General features: G+C 40.4%; 2 protein-coding genes across 3 annotated transcripts in view; one reads left to right on the forward strand and one right to left on the reverse strand.

The window, feature by feature from the left end:
* The window catches only part of Rnf144b (ring finger protein 144B), a 177,488-nt gene that overhangs the window by 103,277 nt on the left and 59,133 nt on the right, over nt 1-15,078 (reverse strand). The window lies entirely within an intron of this gene.
* Nucleotides 11,347-11,538, forward strand: LOC109117987 (translation machinery-associated protein 7). Its single transcript, XM_019207332.1, has one exon. The coding sequence runs from the start codon at nt 11,347-11,349 to the stop codon at nt 11,536-11,538; it is 192 nt and encodes a 63-aa protein (XP_019062877.1).

The raw sequence follows: 15,078 nt of genomic DNA on the forward strand, positions 1-15,078 counted from the left end.
ACTCCATGGTCTCAGACACTTGATTTAAGAGCCTTGAGAACACAGCCACCCTACACTGAAGCACAACCTGCTTAACCAGTCAGCTGTGTTCCCCAGCATGTGCACCTGACCTGCTACATTTCTGTGGCTGTGCAAAAGCTCAAGAAAAACTCCCATAAATTGCAGCCAGGGAAAAGCAAAGCACATTAAACATCAGACAACTATCTAGAAACCCTATTCCAGTGGTGGTGAACCTATGGCACCCATGCCACAGAGGGCTATTTGTTATCTTTGGAAGCTCTAAAAGGTTCGTGTTCACTGCACTGCACGAGTCAAAAGATAGTAAGAAATTTACCTATAGTACATGAATAAATGTATTTCCAACAGGTTGATCTAGAAGGAAATAATGTTTCAGTGTCATTCATTTAGCTACCTTCACACATGCCTACTAAGGGGAAACACTTTCAGTAGGTAGCTCTCCAAGGGCAGCATGCAGAATTATATGGAAAGTATGTTTTAATGTAAATTTGGGGGACTTACATCCCCACTCCCAATCTCACTGCACCCCTATAACTATACAATCCAATTCAGCAGGCTGGGGTTGGGCTTATAAATCTGTATTTTCAACATGTACCCTAGCTTGGGCCGGGGATTTAGCTCAGCGGTTTGGTGGCCCACCTTGCAAGCACAAGGACCCAAGTTCAATCCCCAGTACCAAAAAAAAAAATACTGACTCTGAGCAGTATTGGCCTAAGTCTTACTCTCTCTCTCTCTCTCTTAGTTGTTTTCAATCTTGGCTTACATAAGAAATATTGGAGGGGTGTCCTTAAACATATATGCCAAACATATCAGAACATACATGTGGTCAGACTCAGGCGTAAGTGGTTCTTAAAGTTACCCAGGCATTTCAGTGGTTAGTGTCTCCAGTGGCATCTTCGTCTGGGTTGTTTACAGCAGATTCCACAGCCCCCTCCCTGAAGACTCTGATTCAGGGCTGGGGCAAAGCTCCTGGGTCCACTTCTCACCAATGCCCCACATGATTCTCACAATGGGGCTTGAGAAGTATGTGTATCTTATTTAGTGGAAACTCTGGAACCAAAAAAGGATATGAAGCAAAAACTAAGACATTTCAGTTTCTTGCTGGGGATTTTCTCACCCCAGTTTTGGAACCCCCAAACTCCAACTTCAACTGAGATAAAGAGGGCTCACCTTACTTGGTGCGCCACAGCAATGACAGCCCAAGTCTTTACACAGCTGAGACTTCTGCATCCTCATTTTTATTACTAATATAACAAAACATTTATTCCATATTTAAATACTATGAGTAGTTAATACTTAGTTAACACTATATGCCAGGTAGGTGGTTTTATAAGCACTTAAAATATTAACTGACCTAATAGTCACAACAATATTATGGATATAAATTCTTCTAAATGCTAACTCTATAGATAAGGCAACCCAGGCAGGAAGGTTAAATAAATTGCCTAAGTTATCCAAAGTTGCCTCGGAAAATGAATTTGAATCCAAACAATAGGGGATCAAGATCTGCTATCCTAACAACAGTATCTTGGGCTGGGGATTTAGCTCAGTGGTTCCGCTGCCTGCCTCGTGAGTACAAAGTCCCGAGTTCGATCCCCAGTACCAAAAAAAAAAAAAAAAAAAAAAAAAAAGTATCTGAACAGTAATACTGCTCAGCACAAAAAAGTGGAAGAGCATTTCCACACATTACTTGTTGCCAGGAAAAACACAAAAAATGCACAGAAAGTATCAAGCATGCTCATGTTTGCTGCTTCCCTAACCTGTGTACCCAGCCCTGGGCTTCTGGCTATATGCATAATATTTGACTTACTCAGAGAGTCAGAGCTATCCTTGTTGTCATGGACACATCACACTGCCTTACCCAGTGACAGAATTAAACAGTTGTACAGCACTATGAAAAGCACAAAGTGCAAGAGAAAGATGCCAAGTGTATCTATCTGGCAGGCTGGAGACTGAAGGATAAGCCAGCTGAGGAAGGAGTCTCACAGAACACGAGTTGTGCAGAATGTTCACTCCAAGAAAAGACACAGCTTCCTGAGGTCTGTGAAGGGGACAGGACCTACATTCAGACTTGCTGCTTCTCAGGGCGTATCTCAGCAAGTCAGGACAAATGGCTGAGGTCCACCCACTTTGAGGAAAGACACGATGCTGTCTTGAAAGAACACCCAAAGCCTCCAACACGTGAAAGAAAACACAACAGCAATCCCTTTGTCCTGCCTTAGGTTACTTCTTGAGTGGTGGGATAGGAGAAAAAGATCATAAACCCATGGACTTTAAACATTTGGCCAGTGGTCTGAATAGAATTCCTGTGTATTTAGGAAAACAATGGAGAGTGTCTGCTAAACACTACCTTTTTCCTTTTCTGTGACCAAGATACACACCAACAGGCAAACGCTGAGGCCTTAGCAATCCTGCTACTCTGTGCCCAAGAGCTAGACAGAAAGGGTCTCAAAAAACCAGGGCAAGATGCACAAAGACAAGTTCTAGAGAGGTGGAGAAAAGGGTGTTAGGTATATATGGACAAGTGTTATGGATGATTAGGTGCATATGGAACAGAATACCATAAACTAGGTAGCTTCTAAACAGCAGAAATTGACCTCTCACAGCTTTGGAGGCTGGGAAGTCCAAGATCAAGGCAAGCTCAGTATCCGGTGAGTCCTACTTCCTAGTTTATAGAAGACCATGTTCTCACTATAACCTCGCAAGGTTGGAGTGACAGAGAGTCTCTCTCAGACTGCTTTTATAAGGGCACTAACCCCACTCAAGAAGGGCTTGGCACCCATGACTAATCACCTCCTTAAAGACCCACCTCCTATTACATTCATTCTAGAAGTTAAGATTTCAACAGTATGAATTTGGAGGGGCATGCAAACCTTTAGACCACCCCAGGTGGTCTAAACAGGCTGGCAAAGAACCTGTAGCCACTGCATGAGGATGCACCGTCCAAGTGGTGCAGTTGTGATCACAGAATATGAACCATTAGGTCTCTTCCTGTGGGCTACAGGCATCTCTGGGCCAAAGGCATGGGCTGGAACCGGAAAGCAGCCGGAAACCTGTATGGGAGTCCCGGCCATCACTGAAGCTGGCCAAGGTGCATCAGTCTCCACCAGTCATGAATTCCCTTCGAAGGGCAGGTGGGTGGGTGGGTGAGAGTGAGGAAGCAATGAGGAGGCAGAGTCTTGCCTAAAAGAAGGTCCAATGAACAAGTGAAGACACGAGTGATTTTCACTGATGGCAACCACTAAAAACCAAATATTTAAAATTATTCTATACTTCATTTTTTATTGAGCTCCTACTATGATTTATCTACAAATTTGCAAAACAGACATGACTAGAATAAATAAGGAACAAATAAGCCTGCTTGAAACTGACTGAAGAGTTTATTATTTTTCAAACCTTCTACTGTGAATTTTACTTCCCTTGGGCATGAAGGGCGGAACAGACTGTATTATACCACACAAATCAGAGTTAATGGTTCAAGGTTTCATTTGCGGATTTTTTTCTTTCCTTCATCTGAGAAATTATAGCTGATGGACTTTGTAATTTAACATTGGTTCAACACAGCCTGCACTCACATTTCCCACCTGACCCAATCCACTTGAAATCCATACCTACTGCTTTTCCTCTGTATATCACAAACTCACAATCTCCTTTGTGAGCTACACTGGTAATGACTTCTCTGTTATTCTCTGATACCTGCTTATGACCCACTGAACCTTCCAAGCAAGCAACAATACCCAATGTTTAATACATTCCTGGCAACAAAGGAAAAGCAAGCCTATTGTTCCCAGGAATTATTTGATGTACAGCCATGAGCAACAAACCTGGTGAATTCTCAAAAGAAAGTATTTTGGAAAAAAAATTTTGTGGGGGGTACTGGGGATCAAACTCAGGACCTTGCACTTGCAGGCGGCAGAACCACTGAGTTACATCCCCGGCCCTGGAAAAAAATATTTTAGTTTAAGAAATTAACCTTTCCCCAATTTGGACAAATCTCTATGGGAGCACATATTATGTGGCATTTTAAGTATCTATTTGTCTACATCTCTTATTTAACTGTAACTCTCTTAGAAGTGGCCTGGAGGGACTTTTTCAGTTTTTCATCAGTGGGAAAAAGTACTGCATGGAACATAACAAATGCTCAAGAAACATCTGTAAAAAGAAAGGAAGCTGCCTGAGGTAGAAATAAAATATATATACAGCTGGGAGTGGTGGTATACACTTGAAATCCCAGCACTCTGGAGGCTGAGGCAAGAGGACTACCATGAGTTCCAGCCTGGTCCATTCAGTGAAACTAATAACGGGGCCGGGGATTTAGCTCAGCGGCTTGGTGGCCCGCCTTGCAAGCACAAGGACCCAAGTTCAAACCCCAGTACCCAAAAAAAAAACAAAAAAAAAACTAATAACAACAAAAAAATGTATATGCATTTGCAAAATATCTTTGACCAAAGCTGCCAAAAAAAAAGAAAAGAAAGAAAGAAAAACTTAAACACCTATGTCTTTTTACATTTATATTCATTTGGCATTTATATACCTTACTTAGTTGGAAGACACATGAGAGAGCCACCTCAGGTAGCTCGAGAGTGTGGCATCCACAAAGCTCGGGAGTGTGGCACTGGAGTTAGGGCTGGGGTCACTGTGCCATGACAGCAAGCCAGTTTCCTGGGAAATGCCTGACCTTTCTAGTTTCACTTTCCTTGTCTATACAGGAAAAGCTTTCTATGAGAATCAAATATGCTGCCAATAGCTAACATTGATTGAGGTTTTATTATTTGCTAGAAATGATATGTTCTTTATAGTTTTTTAATATTTTTATGTACAGAAGACAGTTCCTTTAACCCTCGGAACAACCTGCTCATCACTTTCTCCATTCTACATGTGAGGGAATGGAGGCATTTAGACATTAGCTACTTGCTCGGAGTCACACAGGGTGAGCATCAAAACCAGGACAGAAATGCAGGTGGTCCGGCTCTTAAGCCGGTTCCCCTCTTCCACGACGCTGCATGTGCAAGTGGAGATCTAGACTACCTGTGAGTATCGAGAGAAAGGAACAGGGTACCTGGGGTTCTGAAGGAACACTTTCAACTCACACACCCTTTAAACTTCATGAAGGTATTGTCTGTTCAGAAAAATAATGTTATGTACTGCACCGAAGGTTTAGCTCAGTAGCTCAGCACTTGCCCACCCTGCACAAGGCCCTGAGTTCAAGCGCCAGCACCAAAGAGAAAACAAAAATCAGAAAAATAATGTACTAAAGAGGGTTTGTGAAACAATGAAATTGCTACAGTGCTAGCAAAAATCAGCAACAATAATACCCTTTATATAAAGAGTTGGGAGAGGAATACTGGCTCTACTATCATTAGGAAATCTTACAATCACACAAGGCCCATCCAGGTGCCTGTCTAATACATGCCAAAGTTTCTTATACAACTGCTGCCATCAGTTCTTTTGACTTTGTCTTCCCCTGTCACAAAGGACTGGTTGAACGCCAGATCAGCATCTACCTCAGGGATTTGACACTTGTTCCTCTGCCAAAAGTCAACCTAACCCTTACCTCCCATTTACCCAAGCACCTCCCTCCCCTTCCGGTATAAATGACATAAATGCTATCTTTTCTATCATACTCTTTAAAACTGCAATCAATTTCCTTTGGTCTACAGCATGTATCACCATTAGGTGACACTACTATTTCACTAGCTTGTTTATTGCCATCTCCTGCCCCTGTTCCTTAGAAAAGCATTCCACGAGGGCTGGAATTCATCTCTTCCATTCCCTGCCATTTCTGCTGCCCCTAGAAGGGTGGACTCTCACCTCAATCGGTGAATGAATACACTGACATGGCCTATAGAATTCTCCCACAGTGAACAATTTCAAAATCCCTTCATAAAATAAATTACATTTCTTTCACCTAGCCAACTTTAGCAAAGGATGAGAAGTGATCTACATAGTATTTAAAGAAATTAAGGCTAAGGGATTCAGGCCCTGGGTTTTCATGCTAAAGTGTCCAGCAAGTTACTGAAACTCCCTACACCACAGGTTCCTCAACCATAAAACATCAGTAACTATAACAACATTTAACTTTATTAATATGATGTGAGTTTAAGTGAGGATTAAATGGGTTGGAGTATGAGTGAAGTACTCGGTAAACTGTTAGAAACTGACCTGTGTGTTCAGTTAATGCAAAATCTTGGAAAGAATAACATGTTTCTCTCTCTCTCTTTTTTTTTTTTCTTTTTTTGGTACCAGGAATTGAACTTAGTACCTTGAGCTTGCAAGGCAGGCATGGTACCACTGAGCTACATCCCCAGCCTGTAACATGTTTTTCTCAAGGCTACCACCAAAATATCTAACCAAAACTAAGTTAAATTTAAAGTAGGCTAGATAAAGTCCAATTTGATTGATAAGAACACAAATGTCTTAAATTAATTAATTTAATTTAATTAATGCCAGGTTACCCGAGCTTTTAAGCTTTATGAAGCAAACTTTTAATGAATCTTCCTGAAAATAGTACAGTGAGCTGTGTCTGCCAGTGGGCACAGTTTATGAATTATGATAGAATGGGCCAGGGATTTAGCTCAGTGGCACCGTGCCTGCCTTGCAAGCATAGGTCCTGAGTTCGATCCCTGGTACCAGAAAGAATTCCAATAGAAGGAGGGAAAGGTTTTAACACAGCACATTCTATCAGAGCAAAGGATGAGGACCCTGAGAAGCTACCCAGCAACACTCAATAGAAATCTTCAACTTTAATGATGAAACGATGACTTCCTGATTGATAAGAAAAAGTAGAATGAAAAATAAAAATTTCTTGTTGCTTTTTATGCCCTAGTCATAAAAGTGTAAATGACTGCTTCCCTTTGGATATCAGAAGTATACAATCTTCCAGAGCCCAGACAACCTTCATTTGAAGGAGGCAGAGTGACAGATGTCAGCAGTCATTCCATCCTGCTGATTTACATTACAATCAGAGAATGTGAGGGCAGAAGGTGTGAATGCCTGTCTAGCTTCCTCATTCTAAAGAGAAAGGAACTGACAAATTCAATGGCTTTCCCAACGCTCAAGTCCATTCATTAAAAACAGGTACCAGAGGGCTGGGGATTTAGCTCAATGGTTCTGCCGCCTGCCTACCAAGTGCAAGGACCGGAGTTTGCTCCCTGGTGCCAAAAAAAAAACAGGCACCAGAATGAGTTTTACTTAATATGGAAATTACATCATCTAGGAAAAAAATTACTTCCCTCCTAAACCCAAAGGAATTAAATACATTGGATTAGTGGGCTAAATAAATAGCCCATATCACCTTCTCAGGATGTTTATCAGAGGCTTCTCCAGCTCCCTAATACTCCACCTGGGGTTTTCATGTAAGAGAAAGCATCAGTTATTGTTCCTCTCCAAGTTGAAAAACATAGGGCCAGGGATTTAGCTCAGTGGTTCCACTACCTGCCTCACAAGCTCAAGGACCCGAGTTCGATCCCCAGTACAAAAAAGAAAAAGAAAAATGTAAGACTTATAATTTTAAGATTTATTCAAGTTATATTCATAAGTCTGCCGAGGCGGAGTTGCTGGAATCTGTACATATAGATGTAAGAGACTCATCCAAAGTATTTTCTTACTTTCATTGTAACCATACATAGAACCATCCCCTATTTAAGAGGTAAATGTTGAGCTTTGTTCAGTAAAATGTCTTTCCTCCAGTTGAATGCATCATCCTTTTAACCTTTAAATGGCTCTGTGATCAGCATTACATATACTGCTAGAGATGCCAGTAATTCCAAAGGAGAATAATTTGAGAATAATAAAACAGCCTGCACGAAGCAAATGGCAAAACCAACATCCAGACTAACAATCCCCAAGTGTCTGAGCACAACTTCCAATGGACTGTTTTCCTATTAACTCTAAGAAAAAACAGTGTTTCGTATCAGCTATCCAGACAGAAACTCCTATGGCTCTAAATACCACAATTACATCTGCCAATTAATAGGACCTATAACATGCTGGGCATCCTACCATCTGTTATCCCACTTATCCAAATAACCTTGGCAATGGGAATTATCATCTCCATTTTTGAGACGAGGAAACCGATCCTCAAAGAGGTTAGCCATGTGCCCAACATTGCCCAGCTAATAAATTTAGGCAGCCAGGATTTATACCCTTGTCTTCCTAAGGCCAAAGCCAGAATTCTCTCTCCAGAAACAGTATTGCCATTCCCCCTACAAGCCTGAATCCACACCATAATTTGATCTATTACCTATCTTCAGGAAATATCTTTGTTTTATGTGAGGTGGCTAATGAACTCTTTGGTTAATTCATCATTCAGGTGATCATCTCAGAGTAACTCTGACTCTCATCGAGCAGACTGTGGGCCCTGTGGGAAGAGGCCAAAAGACTGGGATGTTTCACCCTGTGCCAAACAAAACAGGGGACAATTAGGACTGCAGGCAGAAAGATCAGGCTGGGCTATGACAGTGATAACCAGATGGGGAGTATCCCAAAGGAGGTATTGCTTTCACACTCTAAACAAAATGAATTAATGATCTTCTCTGATCTTTCCAAACAGTCTATTAAGAGAGTTCTGAAAATACAAGTGAGGAAATTCACAGGTCAATACAGTAAATATTTCCAAGTCTGTGTTTATGAAGGGATTCCAAGAACTTGATGCTGTTCATTAAGATCAGTCTAAGGGACATGCAGAAAGCCTTGGTTGAACAAGTTAAGTCTAACCAGCTCTTCACTTATCCAACATATCCAGGCACCTCTCTCTCCTGTGCCTGCTCCTAGATATGATTTCCATCTACCATGTCCTCAAGTTGAGTCAGAGAAACCATGTCTTCCTCTTCGGACTAAGAGGCTATAGGACTGTCTTTGGCAGTGAACTTTCACTTTTTTGGTTCTACCTGGCTAGAAGCTGGCCTGTCACTTAGAGTTGCAGGAGGCCTAAGTACCAGATGCAGTGTCATTCAGCATCTTTTAAATAATCATTAGGCTAGAACAAAATCATTTCGGGACTGAAAGGAGCTATGCCATAATCACAGGAGAGATTATGATGCAAGTGAGAAGAAGTGCCTAATGTCATTTGCTCAAAACACAGAATATTCCTTTGTGGGTACCTTCTTCTTCTCCTAAGACTAAAAGGAAACAGAATGTAACTGGAATGAAAAGAAAATGAGTAACAGTACAAGTTCAAAAGAATATATTTTAAATCTGTTTTCCAAATGTTCTGATGATGTACTGCACAGGTTTCCCAGGAACACGTTATAAAAAAGTAGAATGTTCTTACTTGACTAAGTACAGGAGTACAAGGAAATTAGTAGAGACGGTAAAGTTTACGTGGAAAAGTACTTCTGAAGCACTAGCATACCTAGCAAATCAGTTTTTAACACCACTCACCTCCATAATATAAAATTATTTTTAGCTATAGCTGAAAATAAATGAATAATAACAATGGCCAGAAATGTACAGAGAGGAATATTGCTTATTGAACTCAGTAATATAATCATTCCAATAAATAATAAAGAACAAAATAGAGCCAGGTGCCAACCACAGTAGTACATCCCAATAATCCCAGCACTACTCAGGAGGCCAAGACAGGATGATTACTGCAAGTTCAAGTCCAGCCCAAACTACACAGCAAGACTCTTATCTCAAAAAGAAACCCTAAATTAAATTAAATAGCCAGGCATGATGGTACCTGCCTGGAATCCCAGCATTCTAGGAGGTTGAGGCAAGAGGACTGCAAGTTTGAGCTCAGCCTAGGGAATTTAGTGACTCAGCAACACCTGTCTTAAAATAATGAAAGAAAGAAAAAAGACAAGACCGAGGATTTAGCTCCGTGGTTCTGCCACCAGCCTTGCAAGCACAAATTCCCAAGTTTGATCTCCGGTTAAAAAAAAAGAACTGGGAATGTAAGCACAGTGAAAAGGCCCTGGGTCCGACTCCCAGTATAATCAATCAAATGATAAGAAAACAAATATTACCATTTATAAAAGGAGAAAGGGTAAAACATCAATACTTTAATTACTTTTATGTATTTGGGGAATAAAGAGAAGAAAAACTTACATCTATATATTGGCCCATATGAGTAACAAATATAAATTTTCCTATTTATGTATATAACAAATGATATAATGTTATGTTTCAATGTTTCAATTTTTTAAAAAATGAAATAGAAAGATTACAATTTACCTATTAAATCATACTGATATAACACATTCTTGTTCCTTCTTTTGTTTTAAAACAAGAATATTTAAAAAGAAAATTAAATTTTCATCTTAGAGATGTTGCACAAATTCAACTAAATGTCACGTGTGAACTAAAATCTGCACTTACAAATAGAAATTTTACCTTTTATAGTTGTCTTAGTTATTTTTCTCATTGCTGAGATAAAACACCTAACACCTACAAAGAGGAAAGCTTTATTTCAGCTCACATTTGGAAGAGATTTCAGTCCATAGTTAGCTGGCTCCAAGGCAGGGTGGCACAGCAGAGGGGCATCATATAGCAGAAAGAGTCCATTGTAGGGCAGGAAGAAGAAAGCAGAAAAGAAGAAACAGCAGATCTGCCTTCCCTCTCTCCCTTTATGGTCCATAGGCTACAAACCAGGGTGGGGCTTCCATTATTCACATCCTTCATCCACATCATTAATCCCAGCATCACACCCTTAATCCACAGTCACACACCCTAATCCAGCCACCTTTAAAACTCCCCACCTCTGACCACAAGAGGCTTTGGGAGGACATCTAGATACAAGTCATAAGAACAGTCTGTACTGTTTCACATTTTAAATACAAATTTAAAATTCAAATAATAACAAAGAGAGACAGAAAGGTGGTCTCTTTGCCTGTCCAATCACGGGACCATCATTGTTTATCTCAAATTATGGTTTCAACACAGACCTGTGTAGGACCAGAAAGGTCAGAGATTCCAGTTACCCTGAAATGAGCTCCAACAGTGCTGACCTTTCTGGAACCAACTCACAAAATGAGGGCACGTGGAATAGTCTCCTTGGGGGGAGCCAGACACTATGATGAAGAGCTCTAGGAGACCCCCAAATGGAGAGGAACCAAGGTCTCCACACCCCACACAGCCAGCCAGTAACTCTGGGCAGCAAATTTCCCAGCCCATGCCAGCCTCAAGGGGATGCAGCCTGCAGCCTTCAAGTGATGGAACCCCAGTCCCTGAAGACTGAGCCCAAGCCACCCCCATATTCCCAGCCACAGAAGCTTCATGAGATAATAAATGTCCACTTTATGTGTGTCTGTGTGTGCACTGTTTACTCCATGTGTGTCACAAGCCAACTGTTTCAGCAGTTCTATCTGGGGAAGAGCAGCAGGCATCATGTCTGGCCAGGAAAATGGCAAGAACAAATCCCTTAAACAGCCCAAGATGCCGTCAAGGAGGTGGATGAGGAAGAGAAAGCTTTCCACAGAAACAAAAAAAGAAGGCATGAAACTCTGGGAGCTAAAAGCACTGGCAGCAGGGAAGGGTCCCCTAGCCACAGGTGGCATTAAGAAATCTGACAAAAAGTAAGTTGTTTTTGTGCCCAAGACGATGGTAACCCTCGATTCCAAACCTATTAAACACAGCAAAAAAGGGCTGGGGATTTAGCTCAGTTGTTCCGCCACCTGCCTTGCAAGAACAAGGACCTGACTTTGATCCCCAGTACCAAAAAAAAAAAAAAAAAAAAGCTAGAATCCAGTATTGTCTTGGTGCTAGTTGTACATTTAAAAATCAATCTTTTAAGCCGGGCGTGGTGGTGCACACTAATAATCCCCAGCACTCGGGAGGCTGAGGTAGGAGGATCACTACGAGTTAGAAACCAACCTGGGCTACATAGTGAGTTCCAGGTCAGTCTCAAATACATAGTGAGACCCTGTCTCAAAAAAACAAACAAACAAACAAAAAACAAAAACAAACAAAACTTTTTTTGGAATAAAAATAACTTTTAATAAGCAGGAGTTCTGTGAATTAACTTCTACATAAAAATAACATTTATCAAAGAATAAGTAAGGCAAATATGCCCATCTGTAGGTTACACGTATATTTTCAAAATTCAACAGTAACCATAGCATTGGTTTGGAATTCAGACCAAGAAAAGAGGTTTTTCAGAAATTTGTTTAGAATAACCAGTACATATTGATATTGAAAAACTTTCAGTTGGCTTTATTATTATTTTAAAATTATACAATGCAATTCTTATTGTGTTCATCCAGGGCAACCCCCCCATCATCTTACCTTTAGGGGGTCACGGACAATAAACAGGTGAATGAATTCTGGAATAAGAAATATAGACTCATCGCTTCTCGGACTTTTGGCTAAGATCAAGTGTAGAAATACAGACTCACTAAAAGGACAGCAAAAAAAAACTGCAGCAGATACAAGGGAATAGATTTAAATTATATCTTCCTCTCAAGAACATCAAAGTTCTGCAAAGAAATCTATACTTTAACAACAACTTAAGAAACAAAAACTTTGTACCATAAAAATAACACATAGATTTTTTTTCCCACAAAGATGTCCCTATAATTCTTTTTTTTTTTTTCAGCTTTAATTGAGTTTATTGGTACATTTTAGGGATACAGTACAGTTATATTCATTGTTGGGATCATGTACCTCTACATGGCAAGTCTTGATTCTCATTTTTCCCCTTACCTCTGCCCTCCCTTCACCCCCTCCTCCCTGTCCCTATAATTCTTGACTGTCAACATACGTGGAATAATGAATTCCTGTTTTCTTAAAGATATATTGAAGGACACAAACCTGCTACAAATGGAGATGCCCCTATTTCCAGGTAAAGGACAGAAAGAGAAACCCATTGGAACACTCTCACCAGGAAACTCAGGACACTTGAGCCTAATTCCTGAGCTGATACCCTGGGGTCACACTGGCTATCTTTTCTTAACTCCAGAAGGCTGAGCTGCACAGCCACTTATGCCCCAGAGGACAAACAGCAAATCCAACTGCAAAGCCACAAGAAACCTGACATCTGCTGGCAGCCAAATAACATCACATTGTTTGTAGGCCATGCCAGTCAGCTTCCTAAATGACAGCAAATGTGATGTGCAATCTGTTGCTATGCCAACCCTGGGGCCCAGATCAAAAAGCAAGGCTGCAAAGTGAACCAGCAGTCTTTTGAGGCCCAACCATTTAACACGGAACTATTTTCTATGCAGGTAGTTGATTCAATTAAGTTAAATTCAGTCCAACTAATGGTTATTTCTCTGTCAGGTCCTGTGCTGCACAGTAGAGGGGAAGAAGAGGAAAGATGAATAAAATATTCTCTGCCTCAAGATGCTCACAGTCAAGAAGGAAAGACTGTAGGAATCTTGAGGTAAAGGTATTAATAACACAATAGTGGCCAGGGTACAACAGAACACAGATGCGAGCAAAGGCCACTTGCTATCTGGAGGGTGAGGCAAGGTACAAAAGAGCAGGGCTTAAAGGACAAATAGGAGCTCAGGAGGCAGAAGGCAGCAGAATTGTCTCCAGTGTTATTGATACTATTAAATAGCAAGTCAAGTTACCTGATCCATGAGCACATTTGGTACCAAAAACAGTATCTGCCATTCTTTATTCAACTGGTCAGTCACAAAGAAATTTGCATATACACAACAAACTCTTTATAAATGAATACTTTTAAGAAGAAATGACCCATTTACTGAGGAATTACTTTGTCCTAGACATTACAATAGGTGTATTACTCCTACAATACTTCCTAAGCATTATGTATTGTCTTTACAGATTAAGAGATCTCAGATCAAATTTGCCTGGCTGGTCAGTTATTTAGAAAGCTGCTAAATAAGGTTGAGTCAATGCCAACCTGGTTCTAGTCTTAATCACCATCCCAAATTTCCTTTTTATAAATCACCTGTCTCACGATCCCTTGTTTGTCGATTTAATAAGAATTTTCAAGTTGACACAGCTATGTTCTATCTGTCTGTCTGTGGAATCTAAGCTGAGTTTACTTTTCACAGTTGCTTAAACGAGAGCTCTCCTTCCAGCATCTACCCATTGTAAAGCTGAAGTTGGAGTTCTATGGGGAAGTGCGAGAGGTTTGGTTTGCGCGATCCTCAAGTGGAGTTTTTGTGATTTGATTCCCTGCCTCCAAAAGCTTCTGCTTTGTACTTAGCAAATGGAAGAGAAACTACCATTGAAATGACTCAAGAAGAAACATAAGAAAATTTAATACTTCGGCATGCCTTATTCTGCTGAACATACAGCAGAACTACATGCCCTAGGTAGACTGAACCCAAAGAAAATGCCTTTCACAGCTCAGAGGGTATCCAAATATTAGTACATTTTAGGAAATGTTTGTATGAGAAAAAAATGGAAATGAAATGGGGGACAGGAAAAAGCCCATATGAAAACAAAGACCTGCTGAAATGCTGAGGTCAAAGACGGGATTCCTGACTTGCCACTTCTTCCTGCTGAGCCAATGAAGATTAAGCTGTAGTTTCCAAGCCTGCTTTCTCTCCGCTGCTCAGAAGAATATTCTACTTAGTGGTCCACCTAATTCCTCCTCATCATCAGGTGCACTCTCTAAACTAACTCTAGGATCACTGAATGTGGCACAGTTCTTGTGCCTTTGAAAAGAAAATCATATCAAATTGTGGTTGGAGAAAAAAAAACTGGCTAAACTTTCTTTTAAAAGTTCAGAACAGCCTAAATTATAGGTTTGGACAGAAAAACAGGAGGGACTTTTGTTTTGTTTTAATCTGATTCTAAACCAAATTAGTTAAGGCTGCTACAAAGATGAACTACGTGATTAGAGCAACCTGCTCAGCTACCACAGCTATAATAGAGAAGCATAGTGAAGGGCAGAGACCAAAGTTGTTTTTTGGTGTTTCGTTTTTTTGTTTTTTGTTTTTTGTTTTTTTGTACTGGGGATTGAACTCAGGACCTTGTGCATCTGTTTTGTTCAACTAAAATTATTTTTCCCTTAAGTAACAAGAAAAGGAAGCAGAACTATTATATTTGCCTATTTAATGTGCAAAACATATGGCATTAACTTTTTAATTATATTTCTTGCAAAATGTTTATTGTATCACTTTTTTTTTTTTTTTTTTTTTT

Source organism: Fukomys damarensis, unplaced genomic scaffold, assembly GCF_012274545.1.
Source record: "Fukomys damarensis isolate Sample0158 unplaced genomic scaffold, DMR_v1.0_HiC HiC_scaffold_10, whole genome shotgun sequence".
NCBI lineage: Eukaryota > Metazoa > Chordata > Mammalia > Rodentia > Bathyergidae > Fukomys > Fukomys damarensis.

Bases quoted from the DNA above. Each gene is read 5' to 3' on its own strand.
- LOC109117987 (XM_019207332.1), top strand. From the start codon at position 11,347: ATGTCTGGCCAGGAAAATGGCAAGAACAAATCCCTTAAACAGCCCAAG.